At 36.8% G+C, this 22904-nt stretch overlaps 2 protein-coding genes across 13 annotated transcripts in view; one reads left to right on the top strand and one right to left on the bottom strand.

Annotated features, from left to right (window-relative positions):
• Positions 1-17956, bottom strand: part of LOC124157847 (E3 ubiquitin-protein ligase HECTD1) — a 111909-nt gene extending 93953 nt beyond the window's left edge. For all 12 annotated transcript variants that reach the window (XM_046532883.1, XM_046532886.1, XM_046532893.1 and 9 more), the window contains exons 1-3: positions 17772-17956; positions 9344-9402; positions 8300-8439 (exon numbers count right to left, since the gene is read on the bottom strand). In XM_046532883.1, coding sequence (XP_046388839.1) covers positions 8300-8439 — 140 coding nt within the window. In that variant the 5' untranslated portion in view covers positions 9344-9402; positions 17772-17956. The remainder of the gene's footprint in view (positions 1-8299; positions 8440-9343; positions 9403-17771) is intronic.
• Positions 17957-18021: 65 nt separating this feature from the next.
• LOC124156902 (radial spoke head protein 9 homolog) lies at positions 18022-22667 on the top strand. Its single transcript, XM_046531387.1, has 5 exons — positions 18022-18322; positions 18388-18520; positions 18593-18731; positions 18864-19010; positions 22351-22667. Exons 1-5 carry the CDS (start codon positions 18096-18098, stop codon positions 22509-22511), a joined length of 807 nt encoding a protein of 268 aa, XP_046387343.1. The 5' UTR covers positions 18022-18095; the 3' UTR covers positions 22512-22667.
• The last annotated feature ends 237 nt before the right edge of the window (positions 22668-22904 follow it).

Below are 22904 nucleotides of genomic sequence, written 5' to 3'. Positions count from 1 at the left end.
TGAACATAAATTTATTTATTCAACTTTGTTAGAAATAAGAATGATATTAAATTATTACGGAGGCTTCCGTGGTGAGTTGATTGGCGATGGTTTTCCGGGTTTACACCGCATTGATTCATGTTTTTGAGGACGACAGTTTCGGGCACGTTCCAGCTCCCGTCTTCGGGTCCAAATGATCTGCAGATCTGCGATCCTTATATATATATAGCTAGTCAGGCGGCCGTTGATTTGAATTCCATTGTTGGAAAAGCCGTTTGAAAGATGAGGATAAAGGATAGCCATCTTCCCTATTGAAGTTCTTTTGGTGACTCGCTATTTATAAGAATGATATTTTTGCTCGAAAACAGGAGCTCCACTAAGGTCAACCAATTTTCAAAATCTTCCCAAGGTATCAAGAATAAGATGCAAAATGAATGTACACATATCCAACAGCAGGATGCATGTAGTATAAATGAATTTGGTAACCCAAATGTGGATATTGGTAATCAAATATCTGCAAAGAAAATTCTGCTCTATTCCTTTTTAAAACCCTGTCATGTAGGAGCCATACTCTGAGTGACCCTTTCCAACATGCAGGATTCTCAACATTATTTTCTCCATACAGAGCTCTTTCCAACTAAGTTTTTGAACAGGTAATTCTACCTTCCACTTCGGAACCCAGCAAAGACAAAGTAGTCAGCTGAATCATGTGCCTTGGCTCCACTATAGTGGTCGAGTTTGTGCAGAAGTAAAATGATAATGGGAGGCATGCAAAAGACTATTTTAGCCCAACTACTTCACTTCCTTGATAAATTCTATGCCGGCTGAAACTGATATAACAGTTTGTAATTCAGCTGTTCAGTCTAAAATAAATACTGAAACAGTTCAGTGCTATCCACATTGAATCGTTGAAATAATTGCCTAAATTAGTCATTGCTCCTGTGTTCGGGGTCCCCTCTTCTTCTCTTGTCCGAGAGCACTTATCATCTTCGTTAAGGTGTAAAATTCTTCTCAGCCAGCAGAATATTTTCGAAAAACCATCAGCCAGGAATTTCCATGGCTGGAGCACTCAATCACCTTGAATTCATCGATTGCTTCCCATAAAATTGAAAATCCTAACATTTAAAAGCCTATTTTACTTGTGTAAATGGTATCAGCTGAAATAAAACATACGAATGTGGTGAGGATCATTTATTTCACGCGTCACCACTCATACAAAGAATCACGAAATAGACAACTGAAGCATTCTAAGTCTTAATTCATCACTTGTTCGAGGTCGGGTGTAAGATTAACAGGTAAGAAAGGGAAACGCCCACGTTACTTGTAAACAAAATGCTTCTGTGAAGGAAGGGATGACGACTTTGACAGACTCTAAGGAACAATCCTTAATTTTAGTGATTCAAAGAAAGGGCTTATTTTGGTGTTTCAGGCTTTTTTCTTAGCTACAAATGCATGTGACAACATTATATGACTAGGTGAGGGTGTGAGGTGCATTTTGGGGGCAGTGATTGACTGCAAACCAGAAGATTCAAGTGACTTCCCACTCAGCAGGCATGAAGTACCTTACGGGAAAACTTAGAAATATGCACAATTGTGGTGTGTGGATAGATATGCAAAGCCACACTCCCGACAATTTCTGCCCAGTAATGGCACAGTCCAGTACCATCTGGATAGAGTGGAAATTGCAGAGTCCAACCACGAGCTGATAAGTGCTGCTTTGAGGCAGTAGCACACATTTTGCCGTACATTATTTGCACAAAGGTTCATAGAAGAAAGCTGCATAGCCTCTTAAAAGATGGATGATCACTACAGAAGTCACGTGTAATTCTTTGAGCAACAGGGCTGAACCTATGTTGGACACAGGTTCAATACTGCTTACATTTGCGTCTAGTTTCTCTGAAGTTCCCAGATAAGGAAATAAGACATAGTGGACAATGATATCAATAACTTGAAGAGGAGACAGGTTTTATTTATCTGCCCTAATGAAGCCTTCATCATCACTGGTCAACAATACTAAGACTGGTTTGATGCAGCTCTCCACTAAGTTCTCTTATCAGCTTATCTTTTCACACCTATGTATTTCTCTTCTTTCACATTCTTCTTCACCTTTTCCATATATTTTGTTCGAGGTCTTCCTTTCCCATTCTTGCCATCCTATAATCTGTCTTCATCAGGCCATCATGTCTCAAGATGTGGCCTGTAAGGTTGCTCCGTCTTCTTATTAAGGTTTTCATGAGGTTTCTCTTCTCCCCTACTCTTCTTAGGACTTCCTCATTACTAACTCGGTTGATCCATTTGATCATAACCCTGGTGAAATGCATTTGAAATAAGCTCACAACTATCCGGCGGACGAATTGAGGAGTGTGGTTATCCTGAGTGTTATACAGCCTGGATAACATAGGCGGAGAATTGGGCCAGTTGGATTAATGCTAGCTCAAACACGGGCACTCATTCTAGGTAGATTATTTCCAAATGGACTAACCAACACATGAAAAGCACTGGCTGTACTGCTACCCTTACCATAAGCCATACGGGTCATTCCATGTCAGTTCACCCAGGCATGGCACCCACCGACTCGGATTTTGATGAAATTTTTGTCACTAGCTACTATCACCTATCTAATGACCCATGTAAAATATTTCTTCTCTCACTCTCATAGTTTGCAAGATATGAGGAGTCAAAGTTTGAGATGTTTGCTCAGAAGTGGCGCTAGTGGGAGTCAAATTCCAGAGTGCAGGGCACAGGGTAAAAATTCATAACTCAGAAACCACATAACATATTTGAATGAAATTTTGACCCCTTGTCTATCCAAGTACATAGCTTCCATAGTAATGTCTTTTATTCCCCTTGCATTGTTATGTTGGCCAAAATGATGTCAACAGTTGTTAATTAACCGATTTTTTTAGCTCAAAAACATTACTTCATATTTTCAGAATTATCACCAAAAGGCAGAGCAGTTAACTCATCCAATTTTTTTTTAAATTGAAGGTTAATATGTGCTCCAATATACTGTGAAATAAAAATGGTGATGTTTTGACTGCCACTATGAGTATTTCAGGTTTTACTTTTTTTTCTGCCCCTGTGTGAGGGATTTTGGACACGTACTGTAAGATAATAAGTATAAGTGTATCCATACCTTCATGAGGATATATTTGAAATATTGGTCAGTAAATCTAAGACCAAACATGTAGTCTAGTGAATGTGGCTCTTGTTCATACAATTTTTTTTAATAGCAATACTTGGCTTGTGGCAGCTGAGGGTAAAAAAATCCAAATGGCTCAGAAATGTGAAATGATGCTTTTTTCCTGGAATTTACCCATTTTTCAAGTGTTTAGTTTATGGAAAAATTGGTATTAAAATACATTAGACTCTTACTGTGCATTAGAGGATAAATGGAAATACTAATTTAAATAAAATTATTTAAATAATACACTTCAATGTGTTTAAGGCATCTCCCGAACATCTCTGGAGGCTCTCTCGGGCAACTAAATGCTTTACAGTACCACCAATTCCATCACATGGGGATTTTCGATATGGGTGCATAAATTTCACTTTTACATCTTGTTCTTCCTCGTGTTTAGAAAGCACTCATCCAAAAAACCAGTGGTCATCATAAGCACATGCAATGTATAAGTTTGTTAAGATCTGTGAAAAAGTGATTAAATGAGTCCCGCTGAACTGGAGTTGTACAAATTTAGCCTCACTTTCACAGAAGAAGTATGGTCTTCCAAACCCTTAGTGATGGAAGAGCTGGCAGAGCAAATGGTATTACTTATAGATATGTAGCAGGTTGTCACCAATATCCACATTCCTTGATGGCAACTGGAGTATTAAATTTCTATTTCACTGGGAGAGATAATGCTGACATTATGTGCCACATTGTTTTCTCCCCTGCCTCACATATGATTGTATTACATGACAAACTTGAGAAGGTAATACAATCCCACCTATTCAGCCTCACTTTTCAGTGTTATTACATCTCCCCAAGGAATAAGAGAATTAAGTGCAACCTCTAGGAAGAATAAAGTGTTACAATGTATCACAGTGAGGGCATGATAAATCAAAATAGATTCTAGGGTACCACTTTTAGTCTTCTGCCAAGTCTTCTTGTGTAAAGATGCTCCCTGGGTGTCCAAGTTTATTCTGTGTATACGATCAGTGTATTTTTACCTGTACATTAATTGTGTGTGCTATGAGTTAGGCAAAGCTGCTCATTGTGAACTTCGACATTAAAAAAGGTTAGTGTCTCCACTATGCTTCAAAATGAGCAAATTGTTGAACTGTGCAGCATTGGAAAAGTAACTGCATCTGATTGCCTCAAAAAAAGCTACACACCAGTGGTGCAACTGAACAAAATTGAGATCATGAGTATGCCTGAAAAACAGCTGTTATCTCTCAGAAGTGGTGTACCTGGGGAAGTCCTATCCAATGTCTGCGAACATCACAGAATATACTATTTGAAAAAGTATGAAACCTACCAAATATATTGTCTTGATCCTTTTAAGAGCCACAAGAAGAAAATATCAAAATCACTGAGAAATGTAAGTCTTGAATTTGCAGAAAAGGCCTGTAAAATCCCAACTCTTCGGAAATTAGTGCCAGGAATGAAAGTATGCCAGCCATGTAGGGAGGAAGTACAGAAACACTCCAGGTTTGGAAATGAGCTTTCTGATGTTGAAGCAGTAGATAGTGGCAGCAATGATAGTATTTTGAATTTTGAAACAACAGTATCCCAAGAAAAATCAACTAAGCTACTTAACAGAACGCTGCAAGATATAGAGGAGTCACCTTTAAAATTTCATGGCATATCATCTCACAGAAGGTCAACCTACGCTAAAAGGAAAGTAGAGTCAGCATGCAGTAATTTTAAAAGGAAAGTTAAAAGACTTCTTGATAAAGAATTATCTCCAGAAAAGGATGAGCCAAAACTGCCAAAAGAACTACTTCAGAAAGTTCATGATATAGATGTGCTCATAGACTTAACCCGTCAACGCCCACGGGTGCCATAGGGCACCCAGTGCAGTGCTGAGCCAATGCTCCGGCAATGTATTTAATATGTGAATTTTAGCATACCTTTCAGTGCACATACTTAGTAGAAGGTTTCCTCCATTATTCAGTCAGTTTGAATTGTGTTCTTTGTGTGAAGTTCATAAGTATCATATTTTTTAAAAGTGAAATATGCGTGAATTTAAAAAAAACTTTGGACGCTGACGGGTTAATCAAACAAAAAGTTGACACATCAAGCACCCATCAAGGAAAGGTACATCTGTTATCATTGGTACCAACTTTATGGAGCAGGAAGAAAGTAATGGAAGAGTTTCATGTGAGTGAGTACACTGCCCGCCAAGCAAGAGAACTTTTCAGAGACAATGGAAAATTAGCTGCACCTGAATTGAGAAAAGGGAAGGCAAAAATAAAACATTACAATTAGTTAGGACTTTCTATGAAAGTGATGAGTACTCAAGAATGATGCCTTGAAAGAAAGATTCCATAAGTATCTCCAAAAATGTACATGTTCAGAAGAGATTATTACTTGCTAACTTGAAGGAATTGTATTCCACTTTTAAATTTGACTTCCCCAGAATTAAAATTGGCTTTTCTAAATTCTGCAACCTTGGTCCAAAATGGTTTGTGGTAGCAGGATGTCATGGAATGCATTCAGTGTGTTTTTGCACAATTCATTAAAATGTCAACCTACTGCTTAGTGCCTGTAATATAGAGGAAACAAGCCAGGACCTAATTGGTTATTTCGTGTGCTCTAGAAATAATAGGGACTGTATACTGCGACATTGCTCTCAGTGTCCTTCACGTGAAAAATTGAAAAGCTTAGTGCTGAAAAAGTTTGAAGAATGTGACCCCGGAGATGAAGTTTCATACAGTCAGTGGGTTTCCAGTGACAGATATTAACTGGTGAACTTCACGGTGACATTTGATGAGTACCTATCAATTTAAATTCAAAGAGTGGAAAAACTGGTGCCCCATTCATTTATTACGAAGGTACAGGCAAACTACCTTAAGAAAATGAAAGAAAATCTTGGACCCCATGAAGCAGCTGTTCTCTTTGACTTCAGTGAGAGCTACTCATATGTTATCCAGGATGAGGCACAAGGGAATCACTGGACAAGTGATAGTTGTACGGTACACCCTGTTGTGATTTATACTCTAGATCACCTGACTAAACAGCTTATTATTTCCAGTTTATGCATCTTGTCAGATGATTTGGAGCATGATGTAGCTTTTGTTTATGAAACCCAAAGAATAATATTTTGCTTTGTTAAGGAAAATTTTACTTTAGTCAAAAAATTGAGTTACTTTAGTGATGGTTGTGCAGGACGGTACAAGACTTGCAAAATATTTCTCAATCTTTGCAAGCATTACCAGGATTTCTCCTTAATGGCATCATGGACATTCTTTGCTACAAGCAATGGAATATCCCCATGTGATGGAATTGGTGGTATTGTAAAGCATTTAGTTGCCCGAGAGAGCCTCCAGAGATGTTCGGGAGATGCCTTAAACACATTGAAGTGTATTATTTAAATAATTTTATTTAAATTAGTATTTCCATTTATCCTCTAATGCACAGTAAGAGTCTAATGTATTTTAATACCAATTTTTCCATAAACTAAACACTTGAAAAATGGGTAAATTCCAGGAAAAAAGCATCATTTCACATTTCTGAGCCATTTGGATTTTTTTACCCTCAGCTGCCACAAGCCAAGTATTGCTATTAAAAAAAATTGTATGAACAAGAGCCACATTCACTAGACTACATGTTTGGTCTTAGATTTACTGACCAATATTTCAAATATATCCTCATGAAGGTATGGATACACTTATACTTATTATCTTACAGTACGTGTCCAAAATCCCTCACACAGGGGCAGAAAAAAAAGTAAAACCTGAAATACTCATAGTGGCAGTCAAAACACCACCATTTTTATTTCACAGTATATTGGAGCACATATTAACCTTCAATTTAAAAAAAAATTGGATGAGTTAACTGCTCTGCCTTTTGGTGATAATTCTGAAAATATGAAGTAATGTTTTTGAGCTAAAAAAATCGGTTAATTAACAACTGTTGACATCATTTTGGCCAACATAACAATGCAAGGGGAATAAAAGACATTACTATGGAAGCTATGTACTTGGATAGACAAGGGGTCAAAATTTCATTCAAATATGTTATGTGGTTTCTGAGTTATGAATTTTTACCCTGTGCCCTGCACTCTGGAATTTGACTCCCACTAGCGCCACTTCTGAGCAAACATCTCAAACTTTGACTCCTCATATCTTGCAAACTATGAGAGTGAGAGAGGAAATATTTTACATGGGTCATTAGATAGGTGATAGTAGCTAGTGACAAAAATTTCATCAAAATCCGAGTCGGTGGGTGTCATTTTGAAAATTTCTGGGTGATTTGACGTGGAATGACCCATACTCAATATTACAGACATCTACTGTATTTTAGTTTTATTTTAAATAAAAATGTAGTTTTTTGGGTTGATTTTGAACCTATTGTAATATAATTTTCCCAACTTTTATTTTAAAATTAAATGAAGGTGAGGCTTACGGGGCTTCCAAAAATGTTTGCAAAAAATGAAGGGGTTCCTCTTGAACAAATGCTATTCTGTTTAAGGAATGCTTGGAAGTCACGCAGCTCACCACCTCAGTTCACTAGTTTTTTGTCACTGAGGCAGTCTGAGAACTTCCCAAATATTCACGAAATACAGTGGCTAACATTTGGGATTTGCTCTCTCTCCATCTTTCGCACACTCACAGAGGTGGCCACAGCTTGTTTTCATGACTGCTTGCAGGCTTCTATTCTACACCAGCAGACCCAAGTGTGACAAATCTGGGCATATTTTTTGCATGAAGTTGTGTTTGATTCAGCAAGGGTATGAATACTCCGACCTCATTAAAATTTTGCATAAGCATATTTTATAACCATTGTGATAACTTGGGGGGTGACAGCTCTAAAGTTTTCAAGTTGGAAAATAAGGGACTCCCTAATGAACAATCATGCTAACCAACTGAATCAAACATTTGCCTCATTGCACAAAAAATAAAGTCATTAAGCACCCTTAAAAGGCTTGGACAAAAATGACAAATACCTAACCCAGCTTAGAATAAGCTTCTTTAAAGGACTAGGCACAAACTAATTTTTCTGTAGATAAAATAAATTCTAACTGACAAATCAAAACGTTAATCACAAAATTAAGTACAATAACCATAAAAGTAGAAATGTTAATACAAAATTAGTTAATAAATAGAATGTATTTCATCAAATATTGAAATATCAAACAAAAATGCTGCTTATTACCTTTCAAAACAGCGATCCACATTGTCAGACATAAGCAACAACATACACAGTTGCTCCAATGCAATCAACTGCATGTCTCTCTCCTCCCCCTGTCCCATACTCAGCCATTCCAGAAGGGTCTCTGGATCCACCTCTGCCATCTGCAAAAAAATACATTTCAGTATCCTTGCCCCCAATTCAAATATAAATTCAGACTGTAAGTAAGAACACAAATTGATTTCACTAATTTATGGCTCAGTTTTAGAGGGGAATGAAGGTCAGAGGGGAGCAAACATGAGAGAGCTGTCAGAACACTCATGATGGCACTTACCTCTCCCCTTCCACTCTAAATAGTGCAGAGTAGCTCTCCAGGCCACATGGGCACAGATACAAAGAGGGATCGGTTAATTAACACATGACTTGTGTCACTTGGCATTTTTCACAGTAGGTAAAATAAGTCAAAACCCAACTCCTTTAAAAAATCCCCAAAAATTTCTCCATTTATAATCATCATAGTTTCCAAGATACTTGATGTTTTAGACCTTATTCCATATCATTTAATTAAAGTAAGCAAAGGCAGCTATTGATGTTGACACGAGTAGTCGTTAATAACTAGCTCTGCCAAGGCAGCTTATAGCACAAAATGTTCAAATTTGATAGCAATAGACCATCTGGCTTCTAATTAGATAAAATTATAAATTTCATGACAACTCATTAATAACAAATGAGTTTTTTAGCACTCACCCTTATTCATTTCCCAGAATAATGCAATTAAGGATTAATAATGCAAGGAATAGGCTGAAACCATTTCATTTTTAATTTTAAAACATAAAAATTCAATGAAATGTTCTAAATTATTGATATTTTATTGGACGACACAGCTACTCCATTGAAAGTTGTGTCCAACTATAGCATTCACAAAATCTTGCACTTCCACATGACTGACCTGTTTTTGAATCAATCAGGTCTGCTAATAACAGATTTGGGTGCACAACTAATTCATTAATTAAAGCATTTATTGTAAAAATCCTGAAAAGGTAAAAAAGAATGAACAAATGCAATTACCTTGATGGCTGGTTATCCAGGCCCCAGAGAAATTGCTCCTTCTACTACAACTTTGGCTCCTGAAAAGGTTTTTAAATTAGTATATTAAAATACAGAATTTCACGAGTAATCTATGTAACAATTCAGCTTTGTAACCAACAATCTTTGTAACTCACAACGGGGTCATTCAGTTCGACCCAAAATCACAATTTATGGTAAGTTTTAGGTAGGCGGAAGGGATAGATAAATTATGACAAAAAAAATCTTCTCGCTACAGCCATTTTCTCATAAGTTCACATGTAATAAGAAAACATGAAAGTTGTCTCCCACATTTTATGAGTAGGAGATGTCATTAGATTTCTGGCCATGGAGACCCTTTCATAGAGGGTGGGAATAGCATATAGAGTGTAAAACAACAACTAATCAAGTGAGGCATATGAACACTGCACACCATGAGATCAGACATCATCAACTTATCTCCAAAATGGTTAAGGCCTTCGATGTTTCGACGTAATAGCTCCAGAAGTAGGGCAAGGGAATTACAAAAAAAATATGCATCGCTTTATTTTTCAAACATTATCATAATCGACAGTTTAAAAAATTTGGTGATAGACCCTGTAAGTCAAACTCTTTAAGCATTTGATCAAACCACATTCACAAAATTAATCAACTCATTCAAAACTATGAAAATGTAAACCCTGATTGGCTGTAATACATCAAAAAATGAAATATTTAACTTAATATTACCATATGGAAAATTGTGAACATTAATTAGAGACCAGGAGGGTAGGGGATCCCATCCTATCTTCCCCACCTACGGGGAGGGTTGCCAGTATAAATACTCTCAGGAATGAGTTCAAGCCATTTTCCTTAAGGAGGATTATATTTATATCCATGAAGGGCAGGCCCATAGAAAATTGTAACCTATTTTAATTTTGGAACTCATATTTTGTATCATTTGTATTTAATGCTTGAGTCTCCACTTTTTTTAATTTTCATAATAAGAGGAGGATTTCATCTCAAATCAGGAAGGGGGGTGTCAGGAGGCCATCACCGATTTCTCTGAAAGATATATATACATATATATGAAAGCAGTATCCTTATAATGAATAATGATCACTTTATCTCAGCTCAGAACTGAACCGTTATAAAGTTACCATCCTTTGAACATTGCAGAGTCAGGCCTCAGAGTAAAAAATAAAAAAACACAAATGCTGATTACTAAGGAACCATGGCACGTAAAGCAGTGGTTATTGTTTCATTTTGAAGAGAATTTATTTATGCACATTCTGGCATAACTTGCAAGTCATTTGAAGCAATAATAAACAAATAGGACTTGTGACTTCAGATGAGGCCTGACTCTGCAATGTTCAAAGGATGGTAACTTTATAATGGTTCAGTTCCGAGCTGAGATAAAGTGATCATTATTCATCATAAGGATACTACTTTCATATATATATAACTTTCAGAGAAATCGGTGATGGTCACCTGACATGATTTTGCTCTATCTGCCTGATTTGAGATGAAATGGCCCAAGAGGCAGTATTTCTTTTAACTGGAACACTCATTCCCTGAACATAGTATCTATACCTATGTGGCATCAAATATAGTTTAACAATGCATACAGAAGACAAGCACCATGTGTTTCACAAGTTTGTTCCTTATTCCATGATAATGACATAGTACATAAAAGAGATGGACACGATCAAAGAAAAATATTTGATACTAATGATGTTATATACAGGAATTGTTTAAAAAAATGCATAAAACTATGAAATTTTGATTAAATAAGGAATATAATAAACAGTTTTTAAGAAAAGTATACAAAGCCAGCGAGTTTTTGACTGCTGATGTCATGTTGCTTTCTGATGCAGTTTCATACAATGCCAAATGAGTCGGCTACCAGTGATTGAAAAAGTACATTATGGTGGCAATTTTTTTATTCTGAGTATCAAAATAAGGTGTAGGAGGCAGGTGCATGGGCCTTGTCTCAAAACAAATAATCTTAAAGACATCGTCAGAAGACTAATTGAACACATGGTGGCTTCAAAGCAAAATGTAACTCCTACAGAAGCCATAATTCTGGAAAAATATCCCCTTAACCCCTCAAGCGTGACTTTAACCCTTTCCTGCCGGAGACTACGAAAGCAAAACTTTACCACGCTACGAGTAGCATAAGAACATTTTAAAACTCTCCGTATGGAGCTCTTTTTTGGGGGTGAGTTGCCCGGGTACACTCGTCCCTCGGATTTGGGACCCAACTCAATGGGGCACCCGGCCATTATCCCTGCCTCTCACTAGACCCTCGGACCCTTTCTTAGCGGGAGTCCGTGGTCAACTTATTATTTTACCGGTGTTTTTTATAAATAATTATTGATTACGATTTCTGAGATATAACACTTACATAATAATAACTGACATATTTTTAAGCATTGTGAAATTTTAAACGGGTTTCTAGCGTTGATAATAACCTAGTTAGGACCTTTTCATTTTTCAGAAGGTTAGATGTTTGAAGTTTTTTAGAAGGTAAGGTGAGAAATTAGAGAGGGAATGCATTCTCGTATGGGCAGGCATAAGTACTAAGAAATGGGTTTTAGTGATGACGTTTTCATAGAAGTTGAGGATGCATTCAGCAATAAAGGAAAAAGGGTAGGGAAAAAGGAATGCAAGCCTGAAAATCCATGAAAGAACTAGTACAATAGAATATTGAGGATCGCTTTTCTTAGAATTGGAGAGGGCCATCGAAAAATTCGGCGAAAATATCATTAGCACTCAACACCTGGACTGTATGAATGCATGTGCGATATCATTGTGAGAGTGGAAGGTTTGTTTTTTCCACGTAGTTTACTCGAGACATCGTCAGTCAGCTGAGCACATGTTCCACCCAAAATGAGTAGCTAACAATAGGGCATACAACGCAGGTACGAAGTTGGATGTACAAGTTACATTACTTTAGAATACCGGCATATTAGTAATTACTCGGGGAAAAATGAATGGATCAGAAAATAAAGGGTATGTAATGTAGGAAGTTATTTGGATTGTAACATTCATGAGCGATAAAACAATAAAACAACAGCATCTCCCCATTACATATTTTTCGTCCCGTAAGATGAAAGAACAAGGTATTAAAGCATTCACATGAGAAGTTCGTTAAAAATAACACTAAAATTTCATTTAAAATTTGCCTACGCACTGAACAAAACGAAGAATTCATTACGATAAATAAAAAAATTGACTTTGCAACAAATTATTCTTTGCAAAAACCATTGCCGTTTCAACCACTTTACCACAAGTTCCTGCTGTGGGAAGGATCATAAATGAGTGGGAGGGTCGGGCTTAATTGCCTAAGGGGAGGCACAAGGGTCTCCCTAAGCTGGGTCTGGGGCCGGGCCTGAATACCACGGACCATAGCTACCGCTGCGGTCGGTTCCCATCCCCCGCGACAGCTATACCCGACGTCAGGTGTTCTACATATAAAATGCCCGTCGGCTCCACCCGACGTCCGGCGCGAAAGGGTTAAATGCCCGTGGACCTTCTCTCAGCGTGTGCGACACAGCATTTGTGTCGTCCGATTGCCATGCCTCAAGCGTGCACGACACACCCTATGCATCTGAATGTTTCATTAGGTATTCCTATCTCTTAAGCTTCCATTTATGTACTTTTAGTGAGTACATATGTGAGACACATCTGCCTGCTATCGTTCTGTGCCCCTGTGTGGTCTGTGTTTGCGTTCTCGTATTTTTTAGAATATTTTTTTCTAGCTGATGTAAGTAAAGAAATGCTTCCTCTAGGGTCAGCGTCTGGTGGATGCTAATGAAAGATCCTTCCACTCAAGCCCTGGTTTATGTGCTTTATTAGCTATTGCGTGTGACGTGTGGGGATGCTGAATGCTTTCGTCTCTGGTTCATTATCATCTGCTTCTCTGCCTCATCGTTTCCTTTCTCTTTCATCGAGCCAATGATAGTGAAGGCATGGACCGTCCAGGCATTGTCACTCAACGCCTCTCGGAGCCTCGAAGACCGGCCAGCATCCCCACATCTTGGTATCTTATTTACGATGTTTGAGGCTAAGGGTTGGGGTGTTTCCACCCCTACGCTTGCTTTGGTGATTTTTTTTATTTTTTTTCGGCCTTGAATCCACTCCATATCTGTACCCGTCTTTAGTTGACCATGGCTTCTAGCTCGCGTGAGTTGTGCAATGAGCAAGTGCTTGACGCTTTGGAAGAAGAGAGCGCACGATGCTCAGATACTACTTCGGAAATTTCAATTGGATACTCTCTGGATTCCAGTTCCGAAGAGAGCGAAGGACCTCATTTTTCTGTGAATCTTCAAGAAAATAATTGGCAAGAGATCGACAGTGCTGACCCTCCTCAACCTTTTGCGTGTGAATTAGTGGGAAAACAATTATTGCCTGTTCCGTGTATAGATTATAGTGGCTGAGACAAACCGCTATGCAGCACAGTTTCTTGCTCGTGAGAAAGAGAAAATTACGAAGCAAAAAAAATCGCGCATCCAAAAGTGGGTCCCCACAACTCTGGGGGAAATAAGAGTGTATTTAGGTTCACTGATGTTGATGGGAATCTTTCAGAAACCAAGCCTCAGAATGTATTTTAGCAGAAAGCATTTATTAAAGACTCCATTTTTTCCCAATGTAATGAGCGAGCAAAGATTTTCATTGCTCATCAAATTTCTCCATTTTGTAGATAATACCGATGAGGAATTTGTAAAAAAGGATCCAAAACTGTATAAAATTTTACCAATTAGTGAATATTTGAAAAATAAGTTCCAAAAAGTGTATATACCCGGTAAGGAAATCAGTGTAGATGAGTCTTTGTCGTTGCAGAAAGGTAGACTGTCGTGGAAACAGTATATTCCCATGAAAGCTTCCCGGTTTGGGATAAAATTGTTTGAACTTTGTGACTCCGCAGGATATTTATGGAATTTTATTATTTACTGTGGCTCAGGGACAAAATTGGGCTGTGAAATCACAAAGGACACAGATCTTTTTTCAACAAAAGTTGTTCTAAGTTTGTGTGAGAAACTATTAGACACTGGTAGATGTGTTAATATGGACAATTTTTACAGTAGTCCCGATCTTTTCCATAGGTTAGTTCAGAGAACAACAGATGCTGTTGAAACCGTGAAAATCACGCGTAAAGGTATGCCAGTTAACCTCAAAAAGAAACTAAAGAAAGGGGAAGTTGTTAGTGCAAAGTGTGGGAAATTGGTTGCTTTGAAGTGGAAGGATAAACGCGATGTTGCATTGCTGACTACAAAACATTCAGACCAAATGCAACCCGTAAGTCGAAAGGGCGGGCTAGAATGTGTAAACAAACCTATGTGTGTAACAGAATTTAATAAATATATGGGCGGTGTAGATTTAAAAAATCAACTTTTAGAATCGTTCCTGCTGGAAAGAAAAAGGACAAAAGTGTGATACAAGAAATTATTCAACCACCTAGTTAATACGGCTGTGTTAAACACGTACATTTTATACTGTAAGGCTGGTAATATCAAAGATCACCTAGCATTCAGAATGAGCTTAGTGAACAAAATAATAGCTAAGTATCACGGACAGAATTTAGAACAGCGCAAAGGACGGCCCTCGGATATCGATACGGAATGTGCGGGATTGACCGGGCAGCATTTTGTTCAAAAAAACCCGAAAACTGAGACATTTAAGGTTGGAAGAAGAAAGTGTGTTATGTGCACAAAAAACGGAAAGAGAAAAGAGACAAGATAAAGATGCAAAAACTGCCCACTCTGCTTAGAACCCTGTTTTGAGCCGTATCACACACAGGTCAACTATTAATAATAATAATAATAATAATTTTTTATTGTTCCTAGAGATCACATGTTCCGGTGACATTGGAAGTCGTCAAAATAAAGTAAATAATTAAAGTAATAGTTACAAATAAATGAAGTTATATAACATTTACAATATTTACAGATAAAAGAAAAAAAGTTACAATTTTAGTGGTTGATGGGCAAAGATTACTCCGAGCCCAACATAAAATCCTTTAGGCTATAATAGTTATTTTCCGTTAAATATTTCTTCAAAGCATTCTTGAATGGTGTAGGTGGACGACATTTAATATCATACGGTAGCCTGTTGTATATTTTTGATAGGGAGAAAAGGGGTCCTTTTGGCAGAAAGTGCTATGGTAGTCTTTGAGGTGAATGTCATTGGTGGTTCTGGTAGCGTGATTATCGAGAGAACTATTTTTTGGAAAGTATTCAGGGTTATTCTTAACAAAAGAGGCACAGTTGAGTATGTACAGTGATGGGAATGTTAGTATTTTCAGATCATTGTAAAGAGGTAAGCCAGGTGCTCGCATAGAAACTCTGGCCATGCCTTTCACTGCACGTTAACTGCAGATTAACCACCGGATAAGAGGAGCAGGAAAAAGTTAATGGGTCTGAAAATTGTAAGTACGTATTAATAATTACAAAATTTAAACAAATGTTTATAAAATATATTTTTTTGGATTTTTTTTGCACAGTGATAAGATGCAAAAAAATATTTTACTTCATGTCTGCACAAAATCTGAAGTGCCTCTAAATTAAAGCACCCTGGGTGGTTTAAATGCCTACGATTAAAGCACCGTGTAGGGACGGAACAGCGAGGACGCATATGCTGTGTCGCGCACGCTTGAGGGGTCAAAAAGAATTCACCTCATTAGTAAAAATATGTAAATGAGCTGTGATTGCTAATTTTTCGTTAGCACTTAATACAACAGAAATCAGCTTGATTTTATCCAGTTTCTATTAGAAAATTTTCTTCTGCATTTTCATATTCTATTAGACTGTTATCCAAAATATAAAAAAAAGCCAGGAGAGATATTTTGTAAAAAAAGCATGATCAAGATTGAAGAGTTGAATATAAACACTGGTTCTGCAGGTGATGGAGGGTACGTAGACTCCAGGAGGAATCTTTGCCACAGAGGTGAGAGAATGGGGTGGCAACAACACACCGATATTCTTCATAATAATTGATGTTCGTGACAGCTCCACCAAACGTTCAACTCTGAACATTGAAAGTGACAAGGAAATGAAAATATGCATATTATTTCTGATCAGTTACAGATTTTATAAAAAAATAATACATCATTGATGCTCTCAATCAATACGAGGGAAACATAAGCAACATAACTTTAAAGAACTACAACTACTTTAAAATTATTGGTACTTTAAAGTTTCATAATAAATTTAAAAAATACTTTACCCATCCAAAATTTTATCAATGCCACCCCTTACTTCTCCATTTATAATAATCTTCAATATAAATTAATGAAAAAATACCTTATCTAAATTATTTAGCATAAACCTCTACAAGAAAGATATTATATCCTCTTTCATCCCATGACACATTGATTTTCAAACACTTCACTGAATGGGGAAAATTACCAAGGCTAAGCACCGGATTTTTGGTTCTTCTCGAGGACATTTCGGCTTCGATGAATACACCCAAGGTCGAAAGCAAAATCCTAACGCTACAAGGACTATGTGACTAAAGTCGTCTACAAATGTCACAAGAGAACAATGGTATATTAATTTTGCCATAATTATGATAGTACGAGGTAAAAAGTCTAATTCAGTAAATACAAGTTCAATACTACAATAATAATAACGATATGTCAACCACGAAACTTATATCATTGAATTGTAGACCCTTAATCAACGATATACGACCAGATCCCCGAATAACGGAAACTATAATCAAGATATTGGAATTATTATTGTGATGAACAATTGGACACGAATTAATGAAATGCAATTACTAACGGCTTTTAAATTTCCACACACTCCAGAAAACTGACTATTTCCTATTATCGTGGCATATTTCACATTAAATGGTAAGATAAACATTAAAACCAAACGTCATTCCAATAACAACAAAACAAAATTTGCGTCGAGAGGGGTGATGTGGTGCCGTCATCAACTTGCATAAAGGCTAAACCACAAATATTTAATCCATTTATCCGAGGGAAATTTCACGGTAAGTGATAAAAATTGTTTATTTGTCCACAATATTTCAATTTCGACACAGTGCGAACGCAGAATGGAATGATTTAGCAGTAACGACCTCCAAGAGAAAGGGCCACCATGAATGCCTAAATGACATGGACGTTGGTCATTGATCGCTTAAGGAGGATACAAATACTCACTATCGTCATACATCAACGCTCGCCATATAATTTTCGAGCCTGTATAACCAGAGAGCCAAGAGTTTCGAAACAATGGCTAAAAACTCCACTACAGCGACATCAAGAAAACATATATTAAAATCCCAATCCGGAAAAGTACAACCAAAATCCAAGATAACCTTCGGAGAGGAAAATAAAAAAAATCCTTTCACTCGGAAATTACTAAAACTAATAAAATGCAGCATTTAAATACACACTGAGAAACAATGGAAAATATATACTTCTACGACACTAAAAATGTACCTTGTTTAACTGCATTCCCAAATCACTGTAGGCCTCATCACTAACGATAACGATTCACAAATACGTGTATTAACTAGATTTCTTCCATAACGAATGCTCACTTGCTTGACAACTGATGAATAAAATATTCTAACACAAATTCGAGTATATATATAACACACAACAACTACATACTGATTCTAGCTTCTTCGTGACGTCATTAGTCACGTGGTAGCACCTTGGGTACATTAAAAAAACAACTCACGCAACATCTGCGCTCTGGCGGAAATTTTGCTCTCAGTTTTGACTAGGGCGTTGATAATAACTAACATTCCTAGCATTTAAATGGATGCCAGAAAGTTATTGGTTAGAATGGAGATTATGAAGCACACAGGAAACTGTCTAACAACTGAAGAATGTGTAATACTGGAAAATTCTCTGGTGATTCTTCAAAATGAAAATCATTTCCACAATGTTTATTTTTGGGGCAAAATATATGGAACAGAACGCAATTATTATATCTCATTTGGGTACCAAAAGGATGCTTTAGCCGATATAACATTTTACTACAGGTAAATTTTAAAAGTTTTTCGTTATTTTAGCAAAAAGAAAGGCATTACATTCTTTTTACTTTCAGCACTGATTGTGTAAATTGGAGCATACTGCCACTTAGCACGGAAATTGATTCGTTTTCGCTTAACTTTTGTGCTAATCCTTTTACGGGAGATCCAGCAGTATTGACAGATACCCAAAATATTTTATCCAGCAAGGTAACAATTTTTTATGCATATTTGCTAATGATATGGTCTAAGACCAGAGAGATCACTATGTAAATATCATAGGAAACTGTAGGAACAATGAAGGAGGAGGATAGACTAGCAGCGACTGTGTCACTTATTACTGAAGAAACCATGATTGTACCCAGAGGTGCATTATTCAAGAATATCAAAGGAGTTGTAATAGAGAATGAAAATTTTCGAGGTAGTACTTTTACATATAGTGATATAAAATGTATGCCACATGATGATGGCAATTTGTCAGTTTAAAAACAAATGCCCATTTTAGTTCAGCTCATCACTATGGTAATACATCAATTTAATTCTCTTTGTGCAGGACTAAATAAAGAACAGAGTAAACATTTGGAATCATATGCTCATTACAGAGTTCCTCAAAATAAGTGGAATACTAACCTTTTGAAGCGAGCAGATTATTCATATGAAATGGACTTTTTGGACACAATTGATATGGATATCCCAAAAGGTACTTTAGACTATTATAGATATCACCAGGAGCACAGCTAGGAATCAAGACTGGGGGGGGGGGGTTTAGGTGCAACTAATGCTAGAGTGTGTAGGGGTATGGATTACCCAGCGGGATAAGGGGTTGGTGCGAGATTAATAAATTGCGACATTTTTAGATAAATGGTTGAGTTTTACGGCTTTCTGAGGGATATTTTATTAATCCTTACACTATTCTATCAATCCTGTAAAATGGGTTAAACTTAAAAATTTCTTTGAGTTCTGGGGGAGGGGGTTTATCCCTGAAACCCCCCCCCCTCGCTGTGCCACTGGATATCACCACCTTTATCAGTCATGGCACAGATACCAGTCTGTCTGTTTTGCGCATGTGTATAAAGCAGCCTGATCCTGGCCCTCCCCAAACAATAGCCTTACATCCTCATTTATGTGGACGTGCCCTCAATTTTAGTTCTAAATTAACTGTCCAAGCACTGGCGACAACTCCATGGGACCTGAGGGTGCCCAAGCCCCCTCCAAATTTGTAATGGGTGTGCAGAAAAAATGTGTCAGACTTGTCGATTTTCCCCGGAGTGTCCAGATATCAAGATTTGAGGTCTTGTTCTAATGTTGATTATATGACTCTTCCAAAATGCTTAAAAAACTTAAAACTCACTACTTAGAAAATTTCCCGGGGCAAGATTCCCAGTTTGGGCCCCTCCAATATTTTTTGTAAGTTGGCATCCCTGTGTCCAAGTAATATTTGGAAATGGTAAAACAAAACGGTAATCATGTATTCTACACTTAATCATGCATTCCAGTTGAAAATTCAACCAGAGGTCCCTTCGAGAAGGAAGAAAAGTGGTTTATATTTATAGAATCATAATGTTGTTGCGTTATAAAAATGGAGTCCCCCTAAGTCCTTTTTATTTCAAGTAAAGCAGGTATAGAAACCTTGAACCAGATTAGTTTGGAAAGAGTGATGAGTCAAGTTTGTTTTTCAAATCAGTGTGTAACTCAGGCTTTGAATTAATACTTCGTAATTCATCCTTGCAACATATTTCAACAGAGGAATAAACAACTTGAGATTGGAAGTAGTAGGACTGCAATTCATAAAAATGATTATTAGTGATTATTTCACTGAACTTCATTCTAATTGTGAGGAGAAGAAAATAAGTCTACTTAATGTAAATAATGTCATTAGCCATGCTGGACTTATCAAGTGAAAGATTATATTGAGGGGGAGAAAGCATATTCAAATGGTGATGGTACAAACTCGACACGCAAGAAAAGATTGAGCAACCCAAGACAATAAATACAAATCATGTGTAGCACTAGTGTCCTGGATAAATAATATTGTTATATTGAAGCGGCAAAATGGATAATCCAAAATGTATCGGAAAGCACCAGAAAATTATTTATGACCATCCTTTCAGAATAAGATAAAATTTACATAATACGATGGTTATGATTTTTACGAGAAGGACAAGCTCTCAAAATTGGAAGTTATAGGCTTTATTCTGAAAGTACCCGAACTTGTCATATAGCCCTCATGTGATAAGACCAACTGTTGTGCAAAGTGGGGGTGGTCTTCACCTTCTAAACTATTCATCACTCAAGAGTCTAGCAGCTTCTGGCAGTGGTTCAGTCTCCATCACCTGGAAATAAAAGTTGCATATTGTCAGAGTTTTCAGTCAGTGAAAATGGAGCTCACTATGTAAGGCCCCTTGCACACACCAATTTTGGATATAAGGTAAAATAGCAGGCGATATTTTACTGGTGAAGTGCTGCTTGCACACAGGCCAGATTTTTACATGTCAAACGTCAAAGCTGCAATTTTATTGAGCCGGTGCCGATCCACAGTGGCAATGGCCGGCAGCTAACTAGCATTTTACCAGTGTCACTGCGTGGTCGGTATGTGTGCATGCTCCCAAGCCCTCCCATTGTTCACTATTGGGATGTGAACAGCCGATTTTTTTACCAGCCATCCAAAATCAGTGTGTGTGCAAGGGGCCTAACTGAAGGAAGGTTAAAATGACATGGACACCTGGGTGCTTCACCATGAGAACTCACCAGCTCACACACACATCATTGTTGGTAGATGTGAACCTGGCCAGGATGCACATAGAAGCACTACATGAGTTTCCCTACATCCCAGATTTGCCACTACCTGACTTGAAAATTCCTAAAATTAAAGTGTCCTGTCCCCAAAAGAAAAGAGAGTGCTGAGAGTAGCATTTAGTATCAAATTGTGCAACGTCCCGGCCTGTACCGAACCAAAGTTGCAATGCAGGTCGTACATTAAAGTGTTAGTTCTTGCCCTTAGTGTTGGGAAGCAAATAACCACCCTCATATATTTAATGTCGGTATCCAAATTTTATTCTCATTTAATATCCCAATTTCAAATCAGTTCAAAGCACAAATATCAAGTAATGAATTTACGTGTCTAGCTAAAATTTAGGATATTATCAAGGATCTTGGGAAGGAGAGGAGCCATTGCTAAATGTTAGCTAAAATGTATAGAAATCTAAATATAGGTTTTCCGTCATTCCTTATTGAGCTGGGTAGTGTGCTATAAATTTCCAGAAAATTGGTAAGCACATTTTAACTCAGTGCCTAGTACATTTAACAATTCATGAGCTCAGTAGTTTTCTCAATTGCTTCGATTGAGTAATCCAGTATTTGCAAAAATAAATGTACCACCCCTCATAACGACCATTTTTCAATGGACCTTTCTGTGGTTGCTAAATACAGGTTTCACAGTACTATGAGTATAATATCATGGTAAATATGACATAGGTATGCAATTAATATGAATAATTCACGACAGTATTCCACCATACATATTAAAACTGCAGTACGTATAGGTACATTGGAGAAAATGATACTGTAGGGAATTTTTAAACATAATTATTTGAACTAGAAGTTTTTAAAATATTATACACGTACATATACTAATATGTACATATTCCAGAAATACGCACTTACTGTGTGAATATTATTCATTCTAATATTGTATAATATTTGCATATTATCTGCATGCATAACATAATATTCAAATAATATGTACATAAGCAAGAGAATATGATACATACATATATTATTGTACTATTTTATTTGTGAAACTTTGAATTATATAACTTGTGAGTGTTATAATAAAATGAGGGATAAATAATTCATTGATTGACTCAGTATTAAAGAAATATTTAATGGCATTACATTAAAATGACAAAAATCATTTATTACCAGCTCAATATGTACCTACAGGTAAATATTGGCAAAATGTGCTGAAAATATAATATCTATAATTCACCACATAAATGGATAATAATTGCAGGTTTATGAAAATGCACATTCCATTTCAGACTGTTGGAGTTTACAATTTGAAAATAGAGGAAAAGTAATTGTCATCCGGAACATGTTCTGGATGGGCATGTCATTTACTCATGTCATTGGAACTCCAGAGTTCTATTACAACTACAGTGGTAATGGGAAAAAGAACGTGGATGTGCCGTTTATGCTATAATGATATATAACTGGGCGGTATTAAAAAACATGTGGAATTTTTTCCATTTATATTTGACATACATGCTTAATTTGAAATATATTTACAATTTCACATTTGAAACAATTATAACTAACTAAATATGTAACAAATAAATAAAGAAACTTAGAAATCCTAGAACTCTATTAAAAAGCACTGACCAGAGAGACACTGTTTGAGACAACCATTATTTTGAAAATATAAAAAGTCAAGGAAATTGATTCCCATTGTCCTCCAACATTACTCTCGGAAGACAGAGCAGTCATCATTTTTCCAGTATATTCATTTAATGTCAACAAAATTTAACACAGCCATAACTGAATTGAGAGCCTTATCAGTTGGGGTAAATCAGGAATATAAGGCAAATGAAGTTCA

The sequence above is a fragment of the Ischnura elegans genome, chromosome 4, assembly GCF_921293095.1.
Source record: "Ischnura elegans chromosome 4, ioIscEleg1.1, whole genome shotgun sequence".
Taxonomy (NCBI): domain Eukaryota; kingdom Metazoa; phylum Arthropoda; class Insecta; order Odonata; family Coenagrionidae; genus Ischnura; species Ischnura elegans.
Note: the sequence above shows the minus strand (reverse complement) of the source record. Positions and strands in the feature narration are given on the sequence as shown.

Excerpts from the sequence above, each read along its gene's own strand:
- LOC124156902 (XM_046531387.1), top strand. The coding sequence starts at position 18,096 with ATGGATGCCAGAAAGTTATTGGTTAGAATGGAGATTATGAAGCACACA. Across the intron at positions 18,323-18,387 it reads GATATAACATTTTACTACAG|CACTGATTGTGTAAATTGGA; the intron begins GTAAATTTTAAA and ends TTTTACTTTCAG. Across the intron at positions 19,011-22,350 it reads TGATATGGATATCCCAAAAG|ACTGTTGGAGTTTACAATTT; the intron begins GTACTTTAGACT and ends ATTCCATTTCAG.